General features: G+C 35.1%; 2 protein-coding genes across 2 annotated transcripts in view; both read right to left on the bottom strand.

Moving 5' to 3' along the window:
- Positions 1 to 27,500, bottom strand: part of LOC136026288 (negative elongation factor E-like) — a 33,710-nt gene that overhangs the window by 4,075 nt on the left and 2,135 nt on the right. The window contains exons 2-5 of the mRNA XM_065702689.1: positions 20,398 to 20,528; positions 13,503 to 13,814; positions 6,865 to 7,082; positions 3,770 to 3,824 (exon numbers count right to left, since the gene is read on the bottom strand). Of these exons, the coding sequence (XP_065558761.1) occupies positions 3,770 to 3,824; positions 6,865 to 7,082; positions 13,503 to 13,814; positions 20,398 to 20,478 (666 nt within the window). The 5' untranslated portion in view covers positions 20,479 to 20,528. The remainder of the gene's footprint in view (positions 1 to 3,769; positions 3,825 to 6,864; positions 7,083 to 13,502; positions 13,815 to 20,397; positions 20,529 to 27,500) is intronic.
- LOC136025740 (craniofacial development protein 2-like) lies at positions 23,802 to 24,977 on the bottom strand. The gene has a single exon (XM_065701727.1). The coding sequence runs from the start codon at positions 24,975 to 24,977 to the stop codon at positions 23,802 to 23,804; it is 1,176 nt and encodes a 391-aa protein (XP_065557799.1).

The following is a 27,500-nucleotide window of genomic DNA, read 5'->3' on the forward strand; positions in this document are numbered from 1 at the left end:
AGAGGATGAGAATTTAATTGAAAAGACTGAAGAAATACTTTTTAAAAATTTTAATATTAAAATAAATGACAATGATAAAAAGTTCCCTTTCCTATATTGGACTGTAAAATTTCATAAGAATCCCCCTAAACCACGGTTTATTGCTGGAGCAGCTAAATGTCCAACCCGCATTGCTGCTACTGACCTCTCTTTAATTTTAAAGGAAATTGTAAATAAACTTAAAACCTATTGTTCTGGTATTAAAAAGTTTTCGAATTTTAATCCATATTGGAGTGTTAATAATTCACTGCAGGTGATAGATTCTTTAACAATGGTTTCAGCTAAAAGAATTGAGTCTTTTGATTTTGCGACAATGTATACTAATTTACCACTTAATGTAGTGTTAGATAATTTAAAAACTGTTATCAAGAAATCTTTCCTCTTATCTAGTAAAAGGTTCTTAAAAATAGACACTTATAATAAAAAAAGCTATATGGACAAATTGCTTTAATACCACAGTTAACTTGAGATGTTACAGATTGGATATGATTTTTCGAGTTATTAGAATTTGTTTTATACAATACTTATATAAGATTTGGTGGTGATTTCTACAAGCAAATCGTGGGGAATTCCCACGGGGGGGAATGCCAGCCCATTTATAGCTGACTTGTTTTTAAGTCAACTAGAATATAAATATATGATGGATAAGAATAATCCAAATAATTTAAAACACGTTTTGTCAAATAATAAAAGATATTAGATGATATTTTGGTCTTAAATTGTAAGGATTTTATTGATATTTCTAAAAATATATATCCATCAGAGCTTACTCTTGAACCTAGTCATGGCGCTGGTCATGAAGATCATTTCTTAGATTTAAATATTAATATTTGTGATAATAAAAAATTAGGTTTTAAAATGTATAATAAAACGGATGATTTTGATTTTGAAGTGATTAGTTTCCCATTCCCTGAAAGTAATATACACTCAAATATTACGTATTCGGCGTTTTTTCTCACAGTTACTTCGTTATGCAAGGATTTGTAGTAATTATATTGATTTTAAAAATAGATGTAAAGTCTTAAGCCAAAAATTGATATCAAGAGGTTTTTCTGCAAATAAATTAACTTGGCAATTTAAAAAATTTAGTTTTCATTATAACGAACTTTTAAATAAATATCAAAAGAATTATCTGGAAATACTTAAAGAAATTTTCAACTAATTTCGGAGGTTTGACAAATGATGATGTAGCGCCATTTATTTTGAATTGTGTTTCTAATAGAGCGGATTTTTTTTAAAAATAGCCACATGGTAACGATGAATTCTATAATTGTTTAGTTCATTCAATTTTTTTTTTGCATTGTGTTAATATTTGTGATTTGGTAAAATTTATCATATTTAGTTTACCTATTGTTGCTAAAAAGAGGGATATATTAACAGGATAAGCTTGTTTTGGTGTTACTTGGTTGTTTTACATTTGAATTTTTTTTTCATAGGCATGTATTTTGGGGGTGATACCTGACACGGGGATGCCATGGATATTCTGTGGTAACCACAACACTTTGCTGGATAGAGAATTTAAAGTGGCGAAACCCTATAGGCAAGTGTATTCTCCTGATGAGCCCTTGTGTTGGGTTGTTGCCTCTGAATTATTTGTCTTTATTATTTTTTTCTATTGTTTGGTAAATGACGACTTATACTTATTGACGACATGACTGCCTGTCCATGGATTATTCTTTATGGTTGATTGTGTATTGCTATGCTGTTTGACCTATGTGATTGTATGGATGAGTAGGTTAAGGCCTCATTCAAGTGCTGGTACTATATTAATCACTAATTTAGGAAAACAGTCTTCCTTTTCTCCTTCTGTCTTTTTCTTTTTTTTTTTTTTTTTTTTTTTTTTTTTTTTTTTTTTTTTTTTTTTTTTTTTTTTTTTTTTTTTTTTGCTGGTCTATATTAATCACTAATTTAGGAAAACAGTCTCCTTTTCTCCTTCTGTCCTTTTTTTTTTTTTTTATGTGTTTGTGCTGTTGCATTGGTGATTTCTCTTTTCGTGAAAAATATAATAAAATATACATAATATAAAATATATACAAATATAATATATATATATATATATATATATATATATATATATATATATATATATATATATATATACTACACAAAATCAAATGAAATCACAAGATGATAGGGGGCTAAGTTTTCCCCCACAATGTCATGAGTTAACTGATTTCCTTAGCAATTAATTTATTTTAATATATTTTGCCAGTTTTCTTATTTAATCATAAAAAGTAAAAATTTTTATAATGGTTGGTAGCAGTAGCTTTAAACCAGGGGCATTGCCCCCCCCCCCCAAGAATGTGGAGAAAAAATTATTATATACTCCATGCCCCTTGACTATCCGGATATGGACCCCTCTTAATGCTTTTAAACATTCAGATGTGTTTTTGTGTGTGTGAAAAACAATAAAAAAATAAAAGCTTATCCGTAATATAGTCTATTCAGCAGAAATACAACTTTCAAACGTTACGAAGCGTTATAAACATTAAAATAAAAACACAAATATATCATATGGCAGCAAAAATAAAATTTTATACAGACAAATAACGCCTCACCTGATTTATTGCTTGCTCAGGAGAACTGACATTTTCCAACGTCATAAAAATTTAAATTAAATATTTTTTTATGTCGAGAGCATAAGATTTCATAGAAAATAACATAAGCTCAGAAGTGACATAGCTTACTAGACAGAACTGGGACTTGTAAACGTTATGTAGCGTTAGAAACGTTATACAAAATTAATCAAATATTTCATGTGACAATAAAAATAAGATCTAACAACAAAACAATCAAACAGTTCGTGGTAACGAACTATAATAAGGAGTGACCCGGCTCAATAGTAACCAAAACTCTAAAAAATTGAATTTATCAATTCAATTTTTTACGGTTAACAGTTAAGTTTTTTTACGGTTTTAAAATGTAGAGTTAAGAGAAAGAGTCAAACTTTAGCGTAAAGGGCGGGGCGTTGAGAAGGAAAAGCCCCTTTCATATACGGAGTAATTTCTGTTCGTTTTAAGTTTTTAATGTCGCTCCTTACTTTCATTTAAAAAACTTGTTTTTTTTTATTTAATACCTCACCAGATCGCGACAAACAGCATGCTCAACAGAACTTATACTTACAAACGTGATAAAAATCTAAATAAATAATATATGATGGGAGCACACACTTTGAAAAAAAAATTAATAATACACAAGTTCATCTGAGACATAGCTTACTAAGCAGAGCTAGCAATTTTAAACATTCGAATGTGTTATAGACGTTGTAAAAATTTAGGTCAAATATTTTATATGAGAGCAAGCAAAATGATTTTACAAAGAAATATATACCTAACCAGATTTATAGCCTATTCGGCAGAACCAACACCTTTAAACATTATGAGGCGTAACAAAAATCTAAGTAGAATGTTTCAGATAATGGTAGAACGAACATTGTAGAGCATAGGCTCCAATTGGGGGAGGGGGAGGGAAGTACCTCCATGGAATTTGAAGAATAGTTTATTAGTGTTCTCATTTTGAAAACGACAAAAGTAATGTCCTCCCCTAGATGTTGAAAAATATATTCTTTTGTATGTTCATTAAGAAAAAAGCTTGCACCCTTCGCCTCCATTTCTGTTAATTGGCACCACTACACATATTCTCATAAAGAAAAGAAAACAGCTCATAAACAAATAGTGAATTGACGCCACTGTATGATGGTACTACACAATAAAGAAAACTGAAAGCTCACCTGGGATATAGCTTGTTCAGCAGAACTGGCACTCTCAAAAGTGATGAAGCCGCAACTACAAGACAAAAAAATATACTATCAACCACAATATTCAAGTACGGAAAGAATTTAGTGCATTTACAATGTTGCTAATAAGAAAAATACGAAAACTTCATTGATATTATAGTAATTAATTTAATATTATTACTTTTTAAATAATATTTTATTTATTTAGTGTTATAAATGATACACAAATATTGTTATTTATTTAGTACTATCATTTTTATTTATTACTAATTAATTTAATTTAAAATTAATTAATATAAACGTTATTTCATGTAGTTCTAGATAAGATTATTTCTAGACGACGGGGATAAATAATTTCTAGGTGAGACAGTATTAGAAGTGAATTATAGAAGCAATTTTCAGGCGATATAATTAATATCTAGACGATAAAAATGGGCAGGCGAAAGAAGGATGATGAAACTAAAAACGGAAACTTAAAGAGAAAGAATAACAGAATCTCACGAGAAAAAAAAATAGAGACATAGACAAAAGACGAGGGGTAAAGAAAGTAAGATTGAAAAGCTGAGACGGAGGATTCTGATGGAGTTTTGAAAGGTACTGAAGGCTCAAAGGGTCATAGGTCCTATTAATTGGGCCAAAGGCCTAAGTAACGGCTCAAATCATACATATTCAAATTCTTAGCAACATTTCAGTTTTAAAAGTTGCGACACGACCATCTTTTCTACTAAAGTGTATGCTAGAAGGATTGGTCAGGTTCATATTTTAGGGTCCTCGCCCTTGGGGCCGCACCGATCGTTCTTGATAGCAATATTTCTAGACAGATAATTAATATCTAGGTGGTACTGACATTAGAAGTGATTTCTAGAAAAGGTAATCAACGTCTAAACAATGATAAAGTGAATTAGCGAGAGAAATATGATGAAACGAAATACTGGTGATCCTAGATAAAAAAAATTAATTGACGTAGACAAAAGACAACGGATAAAGAAAGAGGAATTAAAAACCTTAGATGGAGGGTTCTGAGGGAGTTTAACAAGGTTCAAATGGTTTACAGGGCCTTAGGCACTTTTAACAGTCATAAATTATACTAATTGGGTCTAAGGCCCAAGAAACGGCTCAAAAAATACATATCTAAATTCCAAGCAAGATTTCAGTTTTAGAAGTTACAATGCACCTAACTTTTCTACCAATATGTATGTTTAAAGAATGGGCTAGAATCATAATTTAAGGTCCTCGCCCTTGGGGTCCTATCGATCGTACTCCCCTTGGAAGCTTGGATTATTTTGATGGAAAGATACGCCTAAAATTTTCTATCTAATGCCAGAGTGACCAGGGGCAACAAAGGGCACGGGAGGAGGATAGTTGCCCTCCAATCACTTTCGTCTCTAAAGACAGTTTAATAAATAAAAAAAGAACCTTCCCTAAGTTTCCAAGATTAGGGTAATTTAAAAACGAATCCGGATAAATTATTTCAAATTTTGCAAATTTCTTCTGTATCTTCCACCTTGGACAAAAAAACCGGATTCTTGTTAGACAAATTTTCAGCTCCTGATATAACTTTAAATTGGAGATTCTTGACAGAAAACCACACAATTCAGCTTCTGCGCGCCTATCACCCCACCACCGTCTTATCCGTTTCTGTCGTTGATTTTGTGTGTGCATTTGTTTTTCTCTTTGTGTGTTTTTTTTATTTTTTCTTACTCCACCATATTTACTTTATGTATCGTGTGGGTAATAAATAAATAAATTAATTAACTAATAAAGCCTTCTTTGCAAATGGACTAAAAAAAACAAAAAACATATGAGAAACACATTGCATTTTAACCAAGTCCACATTTACTGTACTAAAAACAACAAGGAATCTATGATGAACAGATTATATAAAAAAATTGGGATTCTTGACTCTGGGACTGCACTTATCATGTCACCAAGGGAGGGACTGATCATGGACCTTTTAACCATCCTGATTATAACAACTATCCTGAAATGTTGATTCAATATAGGGGTGCCTCCTTTTAATCCTTTGATCTGTTACATCCATAATACAAAAAAAAACATTTTTCAAACCTAGGGGGGGGGGGCACTTTTTTGTGAAAACACACCAGAAGGGTATTTTTTTAAATTCTAGTGGGTGACAACTGGGTAAATAAAACAAAGAAGAAAAAACACCTAGTTGCCCAATTAAAGTTGAGTTTATCAGCTCAATAAATTACTTAACAAAGCAACTAAAATTACATAATTTGAGACTCCTTACTTTATGGCTGCACTTACTATTCACAAAAATGTAGAGGGGGGTCGAGGCAAGGTTTTTTTTATCTGTTTTCTTTACGGATGATACGAAAAAGACATCTTCCAGAATTAAGGAAAATATATACAAAGAAAATATTTTTGTGTCCCCGAAATTGGCGCCCCTTCTTACCAAATCTTATTGTATCAATCAGTCAAAATTGATTTTGTGGCATCTGTCAATTTCCAAACAAGGGGAGGTTTCAGAATAGCCTTTGCTTTGAGCAAACATTGCAGAAATAGCCTACTAAAAAGGAGGATTTTGAAATTGTTTCAAAATAATTTTTTTAACATTACAGGAAATACTTTTATTTCAGGAAAACTACCATTTTTCTAAATGAAAACAAGAACTTGATAACTAAACGCTAGTTTAAAAATAACGAGTAGATTTGCAGTCCAAGACATCCCAACGATAAATTTAAGCGGATATTTTATTCATTACATTCGTCACTTATTATTACTACTTATTAAATATAAACAATGAATTTAACCAGGGTTTTTCATTTGATTCGTCAGTTATTATTGCTGATTCAAAATAACGCTTAAACTTTACAGTCCGAAAAATTTTTTTTTTATCAGATTCATCAGTAATTACTACTTGAAACAGCAACAAAGAAATAAGGTTATTATTTTGGAAGCCTCTCCAATGTCCGTGACACATTAGCGTCTTTATGAAAATATTAATTACTTTGGTTATCATTTGATTTTTGCTTCACTTACTTAATTCAAAGTCAATTGCTTAATTAAATTAGTTAATAAAAAATTAACCATTTTACTTTTCATTTGATTTTTACTTTACTTACTTTTTCTCTATCTCCATCGCTATGTTAACAATCAGACCAAACTTCTGAAAATTCTTCTTAAGAAACTGCTCAGTTATATTATATCCATGCACATAAATGGTGTTGCCTGTCTTTGGTGATGCCTCCTTCGGCTCTTCTTCTTCCTTTAAAGATTGTCGGCGAACAGTTTTTTCTACCAGACCGGTTGCAGGTACGAAGGATTCGTAAATATTTGGAACCTAGTGAAGACTGTTTCGATTAAAGAAGAAGAAATGAGCAAACGAATCAATTCCTATTTTCGGTATGATCAGGTATCTTTTGTTTTTTTTTATAATTGACCCCCCCCCCCGGAAAAATGCAGGAATTAAAAAGGCGCGTATTTTACACATAAAAAAAAATTATCGAAGAGCAGCAAATGTTTATACTTTTTTTTATTACTATTCACTGAGGATCAATTTTATCAATTTCGATTCTTCAGCGTTCGTTGAAGGAATTCTTCAGGGTGCTGATTTCGAAACTGTAGTTAGTTTCTTTCTGAAGTTTGAAAAAAACGAGAGAGAGAGAGAGAGAGAGAGAGAGAGAGAGAGAGAGAGAGAGAGAGAGAGAGAGAGAGAGAGAGAGAGAGAGAGAGAGAGAGAGAGAGAGAGAGAGAGAGAGAGAGAGAGAGAGAGAGAGAGAGAGAGAGAGAGAGAGAGAGAGAGAGAGAGAGAGAGAGAGAGGTTTATTATTAAATGCAAGACAATAAAAAATACAATTCAAGATTGAATCACAATACACTTATTCCCCCTCGAAAGGCTCCATGGCCAGGAACTCCATACAAAAAAAAATTATGATAAAAAAATAAGTGATTTGCAGCCAGTAGAAAAAAACGAAGCGAAAAGAGAAACATATATTTCGACAAGGACCTCAGGCAAGCCATCCTCAATAATCAAAAAAAAAACTAACCTTTTGAAGTGAACATAGCAACAAAGCAGAAGAAACACAGAAACACAAAAAAAAACGGAATAAATGAACGCTTATTCACGAATTAGATTGGGCAACAACTATCTCCTTAGTGATTAACTTAGCTTGTCTACTGTTCTTATTTTTATTAATACGGTGAAAGATCTTTGTTTAAAATGAGAAGGAATATTAATTGGTAACACAGTCTTTTAGAGAGGCAATCAAAATTGAAAAGTACGTAAATTGAGACTTTGCTTCAAATAGATATACTGGAAATATTTCTATAAGCCCAATTTAGAATAACTTAATACAAAGAAAAATTATGTAATACTCCTTCTTATATTAAACCAAGATCATCCCAGATTTAAATCACTAAATAAAGAGCCTCAGCGTCAACAAACCATCTCAAAGACAAAGGGCCCATTAGCAAATTCTCCCACGGGACTAACCACCATCGAGATGTATTGAGAATCTCTGGTTTGACTATAAAAATTTGATTGTAAATATAAAGAAATTTTGCATCCCCTGTGTCGGCATCGGTTTCGATGAAAGCCGGTAGCACTACAGGGAACTCCCAAAGCCACAAAATCGCTCAAGTGATATTTTCTTTGCACTGATTTTTAGCGTTTTCCTAGCAGGTATGCTAGAGAATTTTTAGGGACTGTCCTTTCCTCAATTTTGAAAAGAAATTCTGCTCTATTCAATCAAAAAGCAAAATTTACACTTTCTAATGATGCAAGCTTCATCAGAATTGAATATCTCTATTTGCGACACAAAACAGGAGAATCTAAATGGTTTTCTATAATTTCCGGACTCGTTGGTGTCGGCTTTTATTCAGATTTCTTATCGTTTATTCGGATCCCTTATTCAGACATCTTATCCAAGCTGTACAAGTTATGGAAAGACTGCTCAATCAATTCCAGATAGTTTCGCCAAACCAATTAAAAGCTTTATAATGGACAAGAGGTGATCCCTTAAGGTATCAAATCACCTCAAGTTATTAGGGTTTATAAAATTCAAGCGGAAAGAATAAGGCCAAAGCTAGTGATTTTCCCGGGGCCGTCGGACTAATTCAGATTTTCTGTACCGATTTACGCCGTAAGAAATAGAACTCCATTCGCTTTCTAATGGATGTGGTAGTTTTATCATTCCCAATCAAAGTAGAAATATATATATATATATATATATATATATATATATATATATATATATATATATATATATATATATATATATATATATATATATATATATATATATATATATCGGCTGTGGTTAAAATATAAAAAACACAACACAAGGTAATGGTAAGACCGGATCGTTCCCTGTCTGTTTGCAAATTGATACAAGGGCGCGGTAGGTTGGAGATGAGCGGAGTTGTCCGGAATGATGTAGACTTTGTCTGCTGACCACATGTCTCTGGATATGGAGTTTCCCCTAACTTAACACTCCGATGAGGGTGGCTGCAACCTTTTGCAGTGGGTGGAGTCCACCCCAGGAATATCAGTATCTAGCTTAATATAGCTCTAATCAGATTCCAGGCCTAGGACATTATGCCGACGACGTTAGGAAGACTGACAAATTAAAAATTCTGGACCAAAGAGGGCTAAAAGTAGCCACCTGGAATGTTTTTACTCTGAATGCACCTGCATCAAAGAACCCACTTTCTGAAGAGCTTTCCAAGAATAAAGTGGCGATTACCGGTCTCACAAAAACCGGTCTTACCGTTATGCCGTCAACGCAAAATTGTCCACCAGCACACATGGTATTGCAATGACGGTTGCACACAGAATATGATCGACCACGTCATTATTTCTAAACGCTGAAGATCCTCGTACTGCAGGACTTACAGATCAGCAGAGCTCGGGAATGCACATCACAGGCTTGTGTGTGCTGAAGTTCAGCTTCGCCTCCAAGCACAACGACCAGAAAGAAGGCTAGTCGCTGTAGATACTGGGAAACTTAAGGAGCCAGATACTCGCCTGAAGTACAGTATTGAGGTATCGAATCGCTTCGAGCTGCCTTAGTACACTTAGTACCAGCGATGGTGTGTGGAAGTATTTTAAATCACAGACGAGTAAATCAGCACACCTGGTGCTTGGCAAGAGATGTTTTCCAAAGAAATCGTGGCTAAATAATGAAACGCTGCAGGTCATAGAGCAAAGACGAAGGGCAAGACTCCTTGGAGACATAAGCCACTTATCGAAGGCATAATGGAGTGCAGAACAGATTAATTCATCGGGACTGAGCCGAGATCTAACAGAATATAAAACTCAAGGACCTGTCCTATCTGGGGATGGGACTTCTTACTGACGAAGTTTCCTGTCTTTAGCAGAAGAGGGACCACTTCTGCTCCCTCCTAAATAATTCCAACCCGTCTGTCCCTCCAAATGTTAGTGTTAACCAGTCTAGCAGTCAAAGAAATGAAGTAGATGTTCCCCCAGACGAGCCCAACAGCCCCTTAGAAATCGAAAATGCAGTCAAAAGGCTCAAAAATAATAAAGCTGCTGGTATCTGTGGCTTAAGCTCCAAACTGCTGAATTATACAGGCCCTACAATGCTTCTATTCCTCCACACTCTCTTTTCCATAATACGGCAAACTGAGATAATCCCCGAAGATTGACGAAAGGGTGTCATTATCCCCTTATGGAAGTGGAAAGGCTCTACAAGCGACTGCTCAAATTACCATGAAATACCTCTGCTTTCAGTACCCGGAAAACTTTTCTCAATGGTTCTGCTGAATCGATATCGGAATGTTATGCATAGGATTCATCGACTGGAGCAAGCTGCTCTTATGTCGGGCCGCTCAACCATCCATCGAACAGATTTTCACGATTCGACAGATAATAGAAAAAGCTACGGAGTTCTAACGTAAAGCTTGTCTTGCCTTCGTCGACTTCCGTGCTGCATTCGACTCAGTGAACCGAGAAGCTCTTTGGTGGATTCTAGAATCGACTCGCCTCCCTGAGAAATACTGCTGACTCTTCAAACCTCTACACCACAGTACAGAGAGCTGTGTTCAAGTCAACAGCCGGCGCAGCCCATTCTTCCAAATCACAACAGGAGTGCTTCAAGGAGTGCTTTAGCCTAGACAGAACAACTAGCATTGAAGTTGTCCAACGGCTCACTTACCCGAGTTCTACAATTTCCTCAGAGCAGCAAGCAAGGATATCGAAAGCGTCTTCTTCCATGGGTAGGCTGAACCATCATCTTTGGCGAAAACTGAACGTCAGTCGTTCAACTAAACTGCGGATTTTCAACGCCCGTGTCGGTTCTGTAATACTTTACGGAGCTGAAATATGGCAAGCATCAACCACAATACTAAAGGCCATCGATGTATTCCAGACGGAAGCTACTGCAGCTCACCAAGCAGTCCCGGCTTTCTGTCCAAGCAGCTGAGCGTAACTTACGATGGTTCGGACACCTACTTCGAATGCCCCTGCACTTACCACCAAAGATGATCTTTGACTTTGACCCTACGAAAGCCGATTGGGAGCGACCTCGCGGCCGACCGAAAAAGCGATGGTCCAACAGCCTGTCCAAGTTCCTGGCGATGGAGAACCTCAAAAAAAGCGAAGCACAAACGCTCACACTGGACTGAAACGGTTCCACTAGGTACCGGAAAACATATAAAGTTTTCCATTAGGCATATAGGCCCTGGAGTCAGGGACAGACTTCCAGCAGAAGTAAGACTTCCTTGAGCAAAAGTACTTCTTTGCAATTAATTCCTTTTAACCAATATTCTGGGGTAGATTGTTTGATTGATTTTGGACTGACTAAATCCTTGTGAGTTGTTAATAAAAAATTTGATTCATAGGTTCTATGATTTGGTTAGCATGTGTCTGAATTTTCATTAGTTATAAAGTATGAATGTGTAATTCATTCAGTTTCTCTTTAAATATATCAATTTTAGAATTGTTGATTAACTCTTTAGTACGGGTGAGGGAGAGGGAGGAATAAGTTTCTTAGAGGAAGTTCATTAATAGCTGAATTGAGTTCTTCAAGGTCACCCAAATACACTAATTTGCGCCAGGAATGATTTTAAATATAAGTGGTAATGTTGATTTTTATTTTTTTTTAGTATTATATACTGGTTAACCATTGTGTTTTTTTTTTCACCTATTTGTTAATAAACAAAAAAATCAAAACTGTCAAAATACCTTAAAAATATTGTCAAAATATTAGAACGTCATTGCTTAAAATCAGCATTGAACATCAGGAATTAGTCTTCTGTTGCAGCAAAGATCCTCCTCACTCCACCCTTCTCCTTTCATAAATATGATGATTTCAATAGGTCCAGAAGACACAAAACTATCTTTCTAACCTGATAAAATTAAGAAAAGTTTTTGCAGAATGCGACAATTTTCCAGCAGGCGTTGCCATTTTTTTCGCAACAAACCCTTTTTTACTTTGCTTGATTTTTTTTTTATTGAACACCATCAACCTTAACATCAAAACCACAAACATCATAAACCTCTTTACTCCTGTAGCACAGTAAAATTAAAAATCTGAGCCCAGAAACCAATTGTGAGTTTTCACTTTCAATATGCTGTAAGACTCTACCATTATTTCACTATATACCAGACCAGATTTCACCAGACATACCATTATTTCACCAAGAACAGAAACTTTCCTCTAGACCCGAATGCGAAAAATACAAAAATGCCAAGACATATCCCATATTCATGTGTGCGGTTTCATGTTTATTGCAAAAAGCATAATAATAGTACAACCAACAACAATAAATTCTGGTGAACAACTGTTTCCTATTTTTTTCATACTTGAGTTAACAAACGACAAGAAGATATGTTACATTTGCCTTACCTTAGAATTAGCTCCTCCTGTGCCACCTAAGGCACCACAGGGCTGCATCCAAAAAGAGCTGCTAGTAACTTTTAAGAATTACAAACAAAGTAGTTAATAAAATATGTATATTACTATAAGAAACTTGAAATCCATGCCAATAATGAAAAAAAAAACATTTCAGTCACTTTGGCCTCTGGCATCATTTTTTTATTTTTTTTTTTTATGGCAATTTTTTTCAAAATTACACTAAAGAGGGGTAGGGGTAAAATTTCTTTCCTCACGATGTTTGAATCTAAACAAAATGTATGTTTTTGGATAACGTAAAATAATAATAATTTATTTTTAACCAACTATAAACAATAAAACAATAGGGGAGTAATGAACTACAAAAGAAAAAAAAAGATCAAAAGAAAACATAAAACAATCAACAAGAACAAAAACATGGCATTAGACCAAGAAATGGCTGAAAATAAAAAATAACAGACTCAAACAACTCTTAATGTAACAAGGCCAGATTTGACGTCATATCAGGAGCATCAACATTCTGCTCATTTTTTTCTATTCCTATGCCATGGTGGCAAAAAGTAAAAATCTGAAATATCGAAAATACGCTGAGTGTATAAGGGCAAAAAAGGCCTTAAAAATTCATCGCCCAAAGTTGAGACCCTTCCCCCCACCCCGCTGATTAGAATTCTACGACTTAATGGGAGATTTAGTTGTTTTCTAAATTATATTTAAAATTTGGTAAAACATTTCCTGTTCAGTGCTTCTTCTTTTCTTCCTTGGCATTGATGTCGATCATTAAAACAGGGTGAAACATTATGTTTTTGATTCCCGCTTTAAAACTATTTTTAAAGTTACTAAACTTTTATTACGTAAAAGTTACTAAACTTATAGTTGGCTAAACTTACTTTCGGCTTAGTAGTGCTTTCGCTTGGATGCTCTTCCTTGACAGTAGGAATAAGTCCAGCTTGGGCAGAAGAAAACGGCTGAAAACTGCTCATACTTCGTTCTGATGCAGCAAGCTTTCTTTCAAGTCCAACAGATCTTTTGAAACCCGTTTTTTCCTGCCTCTCAAGTGGCTTAGTAATGGCTGCAATGGCACCAGATTTGATTAGCTTTTTTGCCACTTCTTTTGCATCTAACGCTTCGGCTTTTCGTTTGAGTTGAGGCTTTTCTGGCTCTTGCTGTTTTGGTATCTTCATAGCTTGCAATGCTTTTTTCTAGAGGGAGTGATAACCAAAAATTAAAAAAAAAAAACGCAGAAAACTAAAATACAGGCTGGAGATGTGTAACAAGATCAATTAACACATGCAAAATATCCACTCTTCATCTTTTAAAGCTTTGACTGCAAGTGCTAGATGGCATTGGTGATTTTTTTTTCGTTCAACACTAATACCATTCATAAATTTTTGCATAGATCTTAAAACGCAATTGCTAGTTAATTCTCACTCTGCTTATCACACAAGTCTTATTTTTGTCGATTTTGTATATTAGCAATGCAATGCAGTGCGTTTAGTTTTTAATATTTTCTGTTGAAACGATTCATCTTGCCCTAGTATGTCATTAAATAAAAAAAACAAGTTTTTCAACTGAAAGTAAGGAGCGACATTAAAACTTAAAAACGAACAGAAATTACTTCGTATATGAAAGGGGCTGCTTCCTCATCAACTCCCCGTTCTTTACGCTAAAGTTCGACTCTTTCTCTCAACTCTTCTTTTTAAACAGTAAAAAACTTTAGCGTAAAGAGATGGGCGTTGATGAGGAAGTAGCCCTTTTCATATACGGAGTAATTTCTGTTCGTTTTAAGTTTTAATGTCGCTCCTTACTTTCAGTTGAAAAAAACTTGTTTTTTTTATTTAATTTCTGAACGTATTTGAACCAATGCATGTTTTGATTTTGGCTCTCCGCAGAGGAATAATTAAAACGAAATTTGCACATTTTTTTTTAATTTCTTTGGATAAATGGCTTTCTCATAATTTTAATCCAATGATTTTGAAAAAAAAAGAGCGGAAGAGGAAGCCTAGTTGCCCTACAATTTTTTTGTTAATTAAAAAGGCAACTAGAACTTTTAATTTTTTACGAATCTTTTTATTAGTAAAATATATACGTAACTTGTAAATTAGTTTACGTAAAGAACTTTTTATTCTCATGTTTTTATTACATATATGAGAGGGTTCGCCCCCTCGTCAGTACCTTTCTCTTTACACTAAATCTTAAATTTTGTCCCAATTCATTAAGAATGACCCCTGAATCACAAAAGCCGTAGAATAAATAGTTGACATTACTAAAAATACTTTAGCGTAAAGAGCGAGGTATTACGAGGAGGTGAGCCCCTCATGTGGGTAATAATTTCTGTTCGTTTTAAGTTTCAATGCTGCTCCTAACTTCCAGCTGAAAAAAACTTTTTCATATTTATTTTTTCATTGTTCTTTTTTTTTAATAATGCTAGTAAATCCTGCGCTCCCTTCATTGAAATTTTCTTCCCCATGACAAATTCCTCGATGGAAAGTTCTCCCAGCATATCCCCCTTTTCTCAATCCCTCCCCCAACCAAAAAATCCTCTTGAAAACGCCTGTACACTTCCCAAAAACCATTACTATGTAAGCACTGGTCAAAGTTTGTAACTTGTAGCCCCTCCCACGGGGACAGTGGGGGAGTAAGTCGTCCCCGAAGACATAGTTATAAGGTGTTTCGACTACGCTGAATAAAATGGCTATCTCAGAATTTTGATCCGTTGACTTTGGGAAAATAATTAGCATGGGAGGGGGCCTAGGTGCCCCAAAATGTTTTTGGTTACTTAAAAAGGGCACTAGAACTTTTCATTTCCGTTAGAATGAGCCCTCTCGCAACATTCTAGGACAACTGGGTCGATACGATCACCCCTGGAAAAAAAGAAAAGACAAAAAAAACAAATAAACACGCATCCGTGATCTGCCGTCTGGCAAAAACATACAAAATTCCACATTTTTGTAGATAGGAGCTTGAAATTTTTGCTATAGGGTTCTCGGATACGCTCAATGCGATGGTGTGATTTTCGTTAAGATTCGATGACTTTTAGGGGGTGTTTCTCCCTATTTTCCAAAACAAGGTAAACTTTCTCAGGCTCGTAACTTTTGATGACAAAGACTAAAATTGATGAAACTTATATATTTAACATCAGCATTAAAATGCAATTCTTTTGATGTAGCTATTGGTATCAAAACTCCATTTTTTAGAGTTTTGGTTACTATTGAGCCGGGTCGCTCCTTACTACAGTTCGTTACTACGAACTGTTTGAAAGCAGCTTTTGATTTGGTTCAACGGGAATTTATAAATGAACAGTGTTGTTTTTTTCATTCATCATCTGCTGTTGTATCAAACTGAAGATATTAAATCAAATACATATCAAGCTAGTCTAGAAGTCCGATTCTGCGAAGAAGTAAACCTATTTATAACAGTATCTTTGTTGCTTGAATTGATTCTTGTAGAGAGGAAGAAGATCAAATATAAAAATAAAAAAAAACTCCAGGAGCTGAGGAATATTGCAATTATTTGAACAAACAGCTCTTCCTTCTTTTTTTACTTCCGGCTCTGACTGTTTTGGCCTCTCATATAACTGAAAACTTTATGTTTTTTAATTTATGGTTTTTGATTTAACGCTTAAGTTTTTTGGTTTTTCTATGTACTTTCTTTTAATTAGAATGTGTCCTATTATTAGAAGAGATATTCCAAACGATAAAAAAAAAAACTCACAACAGACTAGTACACAGAGGATGGGTAACTTCAGGTCCATTGAAATATCCTCAAGATTTTTTTGGCAGTCTAAAGTGATGAAGTGTTTAGGGCAGTACCACAATTTATTGTCAGTGTAACCGTGAACTTTCTTGAATCATGACAACAAATAAACAAAACTATTTAATTAAATTTGACACTGATTTTTGTCTGTAGGAACTAACCATTGACAATCTGCTGATCCCCAAAGATAACTGCACTTAAAAGAAAAGCTATACCATCTTCTACTGTTTAGTGCTGAGTGTTTTTACCTTTTTCTTCACTCAATTTTTTTGTTTTACCTTTTTTTTATCGCCTGCTACTACCAAAACAGCCTAACTGCAAATAGAAGCCTTTTTCATTATAAATTTCATCTCTGTTGCCTTTTTTCCTAATTTCCGAGATATACTTGGTTGATAATTTTCAATTAATCAATAAAAAAATCAGATTTCGCTTAATTTTCATATGCCTACAATGAACATTACGGCTTTTATCTTATGAGTTCTGGACCATAAAATTATATCGTTAACAGAATTGTTTTAAATTGACTGACAACTTAAGATTAAGACAAATAAAAACCCTTGCTACTCAACACAGAATTGGCTAGTTATTTAAGCAGCTAAAACAAAATCTTGACAAAGAAAACCTTAAAGCAGTGGAAAATTCATGACCTGTATTTTTCTTAATTTGTCTGATATAACAAATTATAAAATGTTACTGATATTTCACTGATATTTTAGATGATAGACAAAGACTGACTTTTTTTCTTTCTAGAAGTATATTGCCTAGAAGGCACATTAATTACATGGGGGTTAATGCCCCCCCCCCTGATTATATCCCCCTATATTCTAAAATATTATTTTTTATGTTTTCATATCTTTTTTGATATTTTCAATGAAAAAATAGATAAAACATAAAATTGCTCCACCCCTAGATTTTGAAAACACATGTTGCCCCCCCCCCACCAAAAAAAGCTATTGTGAGTTGACACCCCTGGTAATCAAGCCACATAGTCAAACTTACCGATAAAATCAAAATTATTCATGACTATAGTGCCAATTATGTATCCTGTTTGTATCATATACAAATTTTAAAGAATTTGAACACTGTTTGAATTCTAAGCACAAAATTTATGGTTGACCAATCAGAAAGGAGATTTAAGGCATATTTTTTTTTTAATTAAAAAAGACAGGAGCCAGGAACAGCACTTTCTTTCCATTTCAATTTTCCACTTTTTCAATATAGGAGTGATGTAGGAATAGAGAAAAACACATATCATTAATAGGACTTTTTTAAGCACGTGTGAACAAGATGTAGCTTATGCATAACTAGATCTACGTTGCATTGGAAACATGAGGTGTTGCGGCAACCTTTGCTCGGCTTCGCCGAATAAAGTGCTACGACAGCAACGCTTTGGTTATGTTTCCTCGCTTCAATTAAACGCTGAAGATGTTAATCTGTAAAGATCTTAAAAGATATACTAGGTACACCAACTCGCAAAAGTTGCGAACCCCTCATTGCAACTAGCAAAAGTTGCAAACCCCTCATCGCTGAAGATGATTGTAGCCTAACAGCCGATTATTCCTTAAAAGTCCCCTACATGTCTTACCACTGGAACCAAATTGGTCTTACCATCAAATACACCAGAAACAAATGATAGGTACTCCAACTAGCAAAAGTTACAAACCCCTCATTGCCGAAGATGATTATGAGCTAAAAGCCGACTGTTGCTTAAAACTCCCCTATATGTCTTACAATTGGTATCGCCTATTTTTGGTGTCAGTGTGTACCTTACTACTGAAGTTGTCAACCCCTTTAAACTTTCAAACTTTTATATCTCACGAAGGAATTTTTCTGCCAAAAACTGGATGACATATACTTTGATCAGCTCATCAAGAGCTATCGACTGCCGTCGAAAAAAATCTATCTGTCTTAGTTCAAAAGTTGACTTTTTTGCCGTAGGCCAAGTTTCTAACATCATCATTTAGAAAGGAGCAAAGGATAAACTCTAATTTCTTTAGCCATGAGAGAACTTTAAAAGTTTAAGAGGTACATCTGATTGTGGTAAGGTTAGACCCTTACCCCTTTCTAGGAATAAGCTGAAATCGGGGTACCAGGAAAAAAAAAACAAGTGTTGCTCTTGCAACACAATTATTAAGAGGGAGGAGCCAAAAGCAATTAACAAGCTCTAAGTATTTCCCCAAAAAAAATTTTGCTGATAAAAGGCAAGAAATCTTGAGGTATGTAAAGCCACCAGTTATCAACACTTGTAAAAACATATTTATTGATAATTCTGTTTGTTATTAATGCATACATAAATAGAAAATAAATGAAAAAATCACAAACGTTTGGCAGAGCAAAATGTATTTTTCATACCCAGAGCGCAAACTTGTATTTTCTTTTTAAAATACTAAAAAAAAGGCATTTAAAACAATGTACTCTTAAAAAGTATTTTCAAAATCTAGGAGGGGGAGGGTCATGAAGACTTTTCAACTTTCGTTTTTTAACATCGTTTTTCTTGCATAAAGACAACAGACGTAAGAAAAGATTCAACCATGGTCTTAAATTTGCCATACAAAATCGTGCTAGGAAAGTGATGCTAATTCACTAAAGTGCAGGGGATGGGGAAGGATTTTCTTAATATAGCTACAAAAATGTGCATTTCAAGATGTAGGAGGGGGAGGAACTGTCCCCCTGAATAAACCATTTATGGATCTTGGCTTTTCTGTCAACAAATGTGACAATGACATACCATATTCATTTTTGCTCAGAGGGTGGGGTTAGAAGCAATTAACAACATCTTAATGTTTCAATAGAAAATTTGCTGATAAAAAGCTGAGCGCCATTGTAGTTGTGTCCCTGTGTCCCACCTGTGAATATAGATACATTCACAGGTGGGATATATATATATATACACACACACACATATATATATATATATATATATATATATATATATATATATATATATATATATATATATATATATATATATAAATATATATATATATATATATATATATATATATATATATATATATATATATATATATATATATATATATATATATATATATATATATATATATATATATATATATATATGTTTTAACTACGTAAAACTTGCGAACATACAACATTCTTTGCTGTCCCATTGTCTGTGCATATAAATAGATTGTCAGGTTTACCGACTCTTGAACATGCAAAACATATAATTGTCCATGGGAAAACAATCCCTATTCAGATCATTACCGCATTTTTATAATGATTGCCCTTGAGCTTTGTTGATGGTGATTGCCAATCAAATATTCCCTGTGTCCCCGTCGCCATTTATATATCCCCCCCCTGTGCCCTTCCAGCGTCCCAGTTGTAGTTGTGTCCCTGTGTCCCGGTCGTCATTTGTGTCCCGGTGTCTTGGTCTGTAATTTCTCTTTGAGTGTCCTGGTCGTCATTTATGTCCCGGTCTGTAATTTCTCTTTGAGTGTTTCTGAGGAGGGGGCAACCTCCCTTAATACGTAATAATTTCTGTTCGTTTTAAATTTTAAGGTTTTTCCTTACTTTCATTTGAAAAAACTTGTTTTTTATTTAATTTACATATACAGCATTGATAGTATATAAAATATATCATACTTATTGTTACTTCTGCTTGTTGGTATAACATAAAAATAGAAAATGAAGGATATAACTCGTTTGCATACAGAAAATATAGCTTTTATAATGGGTTTTGTCTAAAAACTTAAGTCCTTATAGCTCTCCAGTCCTGACTTGTATATAACTATTATTTGATATATGGTTCGATGTCAGAGCCTTGCTCCCTTTTTGGCCATGTTTTTGTCATATGACAAATTATTTTTATAGCTCTTTCTATTCTATTTTAAGGGCTATTTAACCTTGTACATGCATATGAAAAGAAAACCAAAAATTTGGGACATATCTAAATTACCTATGTCTTCAAGCTTTTTATGCAATTTCTTGGTTTTGAAGTAATATTATTTCATCATTAGAAGGTGTCAATTAAGAATTTAATTACACAGGGGTTGAAATATACTGTACCTTTTTCCTGAGCTTTTTGTACTTTTGCATTAGCATTGTCTCCTCTTCCGTAAGGGTGTCAGGAAATTTCATATAAACCATTTTGCTCCAATTGCTTTTTTCTTCAAGAAAATATCTCTCTTATTCCAAACCTACAATAAACATAAAACAATAAATGCACACAATTTCTTTTAGCATTCTTTAAACAGCTAAGTAGCTTTTTTGAACAGCTAACACAAAATAATCCTAATAGCCTAATGGCTATTATAATTATACTAAAAAAAAGTCACAGTCTATTTGTTCTGATGTTCAAAGAAAGCAGTGAGACTTTCAAAATTGCTCCAGAAAAACCAAAAATTGAACTCTATTTCTTAGAGCTTTTATTTCAGCAAATAGGACCTTTAAAGTAATCAAGGCAATCTAGGAGTCAAATGTTACTCTTTTTTGGCCTTTCTATTGAAAAATTGTTTTTCTTGGTACCTTCATTGAAAAAATACATTTCCCCCATCCCCCTAACTTCTGTGAATTGATGCCATTGGCCTATTAAAATTCTGAATGGAACTTCATCCAAAACTTTATTCCAGATAAAATCAAGATCTTAGGTGGGTGTACTTTTTTCTTAAGAAGGCTAAATGCACACTTTTTAGGAAGATAGATTTATTATACCAGAAATCCAGACAATGATGCCTCAAAATCTTGGGTGGTTACACTTTTTCTAAGAGGGCTAAAGGCACCCTCTTTAAGAAAATAAGTTGTTACATTTTATCAGAAATTCAACTAATGGAGCCTCAAAATCTTATGTGGGTGTGCTTTTCCTTAAGAGGGCTAAAGGCACCCTTTTAGGAAAATATCTTATTATATTGTACTAGAAATCCAGATAACGGGAAGCCTTAATACAAACTAACAATATAAATTAACAGAATTGGACATTTTGGGGTGATTCTAAACAGGTAAATACATTAAATTTAAAGTTCCCAGCAAAAAGTTACAAACCTGAGAAAATTTGTATGATTTTCAAAAAAGAGAAACAGTAAAACGGCATGTAATCTTGGTGACAGTCACACAGTTAATTCACTATATTCAAAAAAAAACTCAGCTGTAGTGGCATCAAAATCCTATCTACAAAACTTTGAATTTTTTCCAAGAAAACCAATGGTCCTAGAATATTGGCAGAAGGCTTCTTCAAAGGGAAAATGAAAATTTTAATGCTTTTTTAAGTAAAAAAAATTGTTCCTCAGTAAAGCAGCATTTCTTGCCATTTTCTGGCAAAAAAGCAATTTTGACTAAAAGGTCACCAATTAGAAATTTATAATACGCAACAAAAATTATTAAAAACTACATATTGAATTGAGCTTCCCATTTTCAAAGCAATTAATAGTGTACCACATGATGGTGCACTTATTCCTAAAGACACCTTAGTCTGTTTGAGATAAATGTACTTACTTACTTGTACTTGGGTCATGTTCGAGTCTTGTCCAGGCCCATCGTGGCATCCAGAATTTGTCGACACGCGTCTCTCCATTGCTCTCTTTCAAGTGCGATTGGCTCGATCAACTGGATCCATTGTCTATTCCATCGGTGCCCGTGCTTCTTGAAACCTCCCATTGGCTCGAGGTCGGCTCTAACTGTTGATATCCATGTCTTTTTTTGTCCTCCAGGCTTCTTCTTCCAGTGCGCAAGGGGTTGGCATTTCAAGCACTGTTTGCTGAACGAGTCATCCGGTTGGCGCAGTGTATGCCCGAACCATCGTAGACGTCTCGCTTTGACAACATCAGAGACAAGTGGTATATCACCACATCTTCTTCTGATGACATCGTTACGGACGCGGTCAGAGAGACGCAGGCCAAGAATACAGCGAAGACACTTGTGGTGGAAGACATTCAGGTTATTAGCTTCCCCAGCTCTGAGGGGCCACGTTTCGCAACCATAAAGAAGCACAGAGAGGACCAAAGCGTTATATATCCGGAGCTTTGTTCGAAGGGAGATTTCATTTCGTAGCCAGAGGCACTTCCGAAGCTGGATGAATGCTGCCCAGGCTGCGGAGATGCGGCTTTGTATTTCGCTTAGAGCTTCACCCTTGGGATTTATTAGGGAACCTAGATATTTGAAATTCTGGACGTCCTCGATTGGGATGCCATTCAATGTGATTGGAGTTTCATCTAGCCCAGAGGTGCGCATCGATTTTGTTTTCGATTGGCTGATTTTTAGTCCAGTAGCAAGGGATCTAGCAGCAATGTCGTCTATCATGAGCTGTGCTTCTATTATCGACTCAGCCAAGATATCCACATCATCAGCGTAATCAAGGTCTGTTATTGATAGTGCTGGACTGATTGTCACACCTTTGTATTTGTCAAGAGTCTTAATGATCTGATCAATGACAAAGTTAAATAAAATAGGCGATAAGGCACAACCCTGTCGCACTCCTTTGTCAATTGATATTTCTTTTGAGATTTCTCCGTCAGCTCTTATAAATGCCCTCGTTCCCACGTAATACACCTTAATTAGACGGACTATCTTTTCGGGCACTCCATCATCCCTCATTGCATCCCAGATGGCAATTCTCTTTACCGAGTCAAAAGCCGTTACAAAGTCGATAAAGACTTGTATTGTTTCCTGCTGGTGTATAAGGCGGTGCTCCAGGATCTGTCTCAGGCTAAAAATATGATCGCAGCATCCCATACCAGGTCTGAATCCTGCTTGATTTGGCCTCGTCCAATCATTTCTAATATTTCTGAACCTATTTAATACTATTATTGTGAAAACTTTTGCAGAAATGGGTATCAGGGAAATTCCTCTATAATTTTTACAATCGGCTCAATCCCCTTTCTTAAATACAGGAATTATTATAGAGGTCCTCCACTCTTCAGGAATGTATTCGTTGGCCCAGACAAGTTGTGGAGCTCGTCGATAGCCGCTTCTGGAAGGGCCTTGAGAAGTTCAGCTGGTAATTCGTCAATGCCAGGGCTTTTATCATTTTTTAATAGTTTTATGGCATGAATAATTTCTTCTCTGCTTGGAGGGGCGATATTGCAATCCTCATACACGAATGGTGACTCAGAACTGCTGTGGGATGGAATGGGTTGGCTGTGGTCATTTTCTGATGGGTGAAGAAGCTCCTGGAAGTGAGCACGCCATCGTTTGGTGCGATATTCTTTGCTCGTGAGAAGTTTGTTGTCCTTACTAAGTAGCGTGGGGGTAGATCTTTGCTTCTTTTTCCCGGTTGATTCTCCTATGAGCTGGTAGAGTTTCCGTGAATCATTGCGTGCAGCAGCTTTTTCCATTTCTCAGGCTACATTAGACCAATATGCTTGTTTGTCTGCCTTAGCAGATTTGTGACATTCTTGGCGGAGTGCTTTAAAAGAAGCAGAGTGTTTATCAGTCATTTGTTTCTTCCTTAAAGAGAGTTCTATTGTCTTCTGAGAAATTCATCTTTTGGGTTTTTTGTCCCTTACTCCGAGAATTTCTGTAGCTGCCTCTTTCACTTGATTTCGGAACTTGATCCAGCGCTTTTCTATATTTAGTGATGGGTTAAAATTTTCTTGCTCAGTCATGGCACTTGTCTCGGTCTCAGAAATTGCTTGATTGGTCTTAAATTCTCGGTCATTATCTTGCAACGCCGTGAAACGGTTTGTAAGTTCAAGCATAAAGGTTTCTTTGATTTCAGGGAGTTTGAGTTTCGTTGTGTCTAGGATGCGTCTAGGTGCAGATACTTTTTTGGAGCTGAGTCTGAATCTAACTTTTGATTTTAGTAACAAATGGTCGGATCCACTTTTTGATCCAGTGTCCGCCCCTCTGTATACTCTCGAGTCTTTAATCATTGACTTCCAGCAACGAGAAATGAGTAAATAGTCAATTTGGGCGCGGGTTCTACCATCTCGGGATCTCCAAGTGTAAGTGTGGCAAGGTTTGTGTTTAAACCATGTATTAGCCACACTGAGATTATTCAGCATAGCAAACATGAGAAGTCTAACTCCATTAATGCACTGGTCGCCCAACCCGTGGTTGCCAATGGCCCATTCAGAAACGTTTAGTCTCGTGCCAATCCTGGCATTGAAGTCACCACCGATCACAAGGATGTCCTTACGAGGGATTTTATTCATAGTCAGTTGGAGGTCAGCATAGAATTTGTCTTTCAAGTGGTCAGGGGCGTCACGAATAGGGGCATATACAGATAGTATTGTCAGGTTATTACTCTGACCTTTTAAACGGGCCATCACAATTCTGTCAGACACTGCATCATAGTCAAGGAGTCCTGATGCGATCTTGGGTGTCATGATTATTCCCACTCCTGCGAGGCCGGATTCATCCATTGGGCCAGAATTGAATAGTATGGCCTTTTTACCTGAAGGGGCTATTAGGTCAAGTGTCGTTTGTCCATTTAATCTTGTCTCTGAAACACAGAGTATGTCCAAGTTATATAAATAAAATTCTTCAGCTACGAAGGCTTGCGTTAGTGCACATTTGATGGAACAGACGTTCCAGCAGCCGATATTCAGGCCATGTCTTCTTGATAGTATGGTAGCTAGCTCACTTTTTGACGAGGTCGCCAGCCTCGACGCATTGCTTAATGCCGGGAATGCCGTAGCCAAATTCGCTCTCATATTAGACATATTCAACATAATTCTGGATGTTTCTTGGGTATGATTAACCGCAGGGGCCCCAGTCCTACAGGTCACCCGGAGCACGTTGGCGGTCACTTCGCTTGGCGTGAAGCTAGGTGACGTTTACACCCTCTCACCACTATGAGGTGTGCTGGCGGGTTTGCTCTACTGCCTAGGGACGGAAGGGGGAGCATCCTTGCTTGCAACGCCACCACTGCCGTGGCAATTTGCAAGCTTAGCTTCCACCTTTGCTCCCACCTAGAATCAGTAAAGCCTTCAGGATCATAAATGATTAAAATACTTTTATTTTGAAGCTTTGTTTAACTAAGTTGATTCATTTGAGGGTGGACAAAATTATATATAGTGGTATATAATTGTGTATCAGCTACTATGATAAACAGCTGGTGGTTATATGTACAGGTGGGGGTGCCTGAAGACTAAGCAAGCACATTCCTATAACCAAATTTTCAACCTCTACATCAGAGTCCAGATCACAATAGAACAAACATTGGGAAGGGGGTAGAAATTAATATTTGATCTCTCTTCCTTCCTAGGAATATCTATGAACTAAGCATGTAATGTGGGCACTACAAGGTAATTTTAGTGCAGTATTAGTTTTGTCTATGTAACATAAAAGTTTACATTCATGTATTTGGCATCACAAAAGATGGAGAAGGGGGTGGGGGTTGTTAAAAGCACCACCAGAAAATTTCTCAGATAGGGGGCAGGAAGAGCTACCATGAGCTTCATTTTCATTACATTTAAATGGTAATATTTCTCATTTTCATAACTATATTGGGCTTTTTAATGTCTTTTTGTTTCCACAGAGGGGCATTTACCCCATGCCAGTACCCATGGGGGACATCATCATTAAAAAAGATCTGTTTAATGAGGGCACCTAAATAACCATAAACACGATGACCCTATAACCAGTTTCAGACCCTTTCCCTTCTAATAAATATTGGGGGGGCACTTTAGCAGAAATGATCATAATTATTGAAGAGATGTAAACAAATATAAAATTTGAATATAGAAACAAGGGTTAGTGGTGGGAGTAGCACCCTCTTTCATATTCAAGAGAACCTTGAATCAAGCAATTCATAGAAACAAACTGTAAGCAAAAAACGACCTTCATCAACAGAAACCAAAACTAAAAAGTGTTGACTACAATAAAATTTTACTGACAAATTGTGTCATTTATATTGATTCTAAATGTGCAAAATATTTTGATTTTAAAGTTGCTCATCATTGCTGTTAGGACTTGGGTATTTTCTGAATTTAGCAGTGGAAATTCAACTAACTAAAAAAAAGAGTGCAATCTTCAAAGAAGATCTGCAGTGAAATTCAACATGTATGAAAACCCTTAAGTCACTATCTACATAATAGGGATTTTTTTTTTTTTCCAGCAAAGGATGGTAATACAAATAACCATTTGTAGTGTATAGTTATTGGTTATTAAAAAAGAATTCTATTAAATGAATATTTAAGGATCAAGTGCTCTTTTTAAGTGATAAGAGTCAGAGTAAGTATTACATCATAGCATTTTGTCTGAACAGGAAACAAAACTCTAAGAACTACTGAAGGAGCATTTACATAGCCTCCCAGTCTCAAAGGAAATATTGTCATGCAGTATGCAATTCACTCCTAAACATTAATGCAGTCAATAAGCACAGTTTGTTATGATAGACTATTAATCCGAATTATCTATTTATTCTTAAATGTTGTATGGTGGCATATTCCCCAATTTATCATCAACATGGAGTTGAATAGATCCAGCATTGACCATAATCACTATAAAGTGCAAATTATATTATAAGCAAGTTGGTAAACAGATTCTCTTACAGGGATGTGTGCCTAAGCCCAAGAAAAGTTTTTAAGTTCTATATTTCAAACTAAGTATATGAGTTAAAATATTCCTTAAAAAACAAATAATCATGTGTTTGTTATTTTTGTATTTGATAGGTATAGACTGGTGTTTTAAATTCTTAAAATTTCAAGCTTTGATATTTTTCTAATCATTATTATTTTTTTTTTTAATCTTGGGATTTTCAGATATTCAATTCAGACATGTAAATCTCAATATGTCTGCTGAACACAAAAATAAAAATTTGAAATTTAGCTCAGATTTAGCATTAAGTAAAAGAATTGTCCTGTAAAAGATTTTGATTTATAAACAACTAATCATGGAAATATGATTGGATGGCATGTATCAAAACAAGTATATCTTCAGTGGTGTATTTAGCAGTTTATACAATTTTATGGACAAATATATGCAATCCATATACAAAAGCATATCTATATTTTTTGACTGGTTGGTATTGAGAAGGTGAGAAATTCTGAAGTAATATTGTAGTCACATTCCATTTCTGTAGGTAACTCAAGTGGTGTGAATTTCCACTTTTTTCAACACTTGTTTGAAAAAAAAATCAATGACATTCTACTGATCCAAACTGAAAATTCTGACCAATCTATAATGGCCATATAAAAATACAAACATATAATTATTTGCCTTCTTTCATAATT

This window comes from Artemia franciscana, chromosome 4 (assembly GCF_032884065.1).
Source record: "Artemia franciscana chromosome 4, ASM3288406v1, whole genome shotgun sequence".
Classification (NCBI taxonomy): Eukaryota; Metazoa; Arthropoda; class Branchiopoda; order Anostraca; family Artemiidae; genus Artemia; species Artemia franciscana.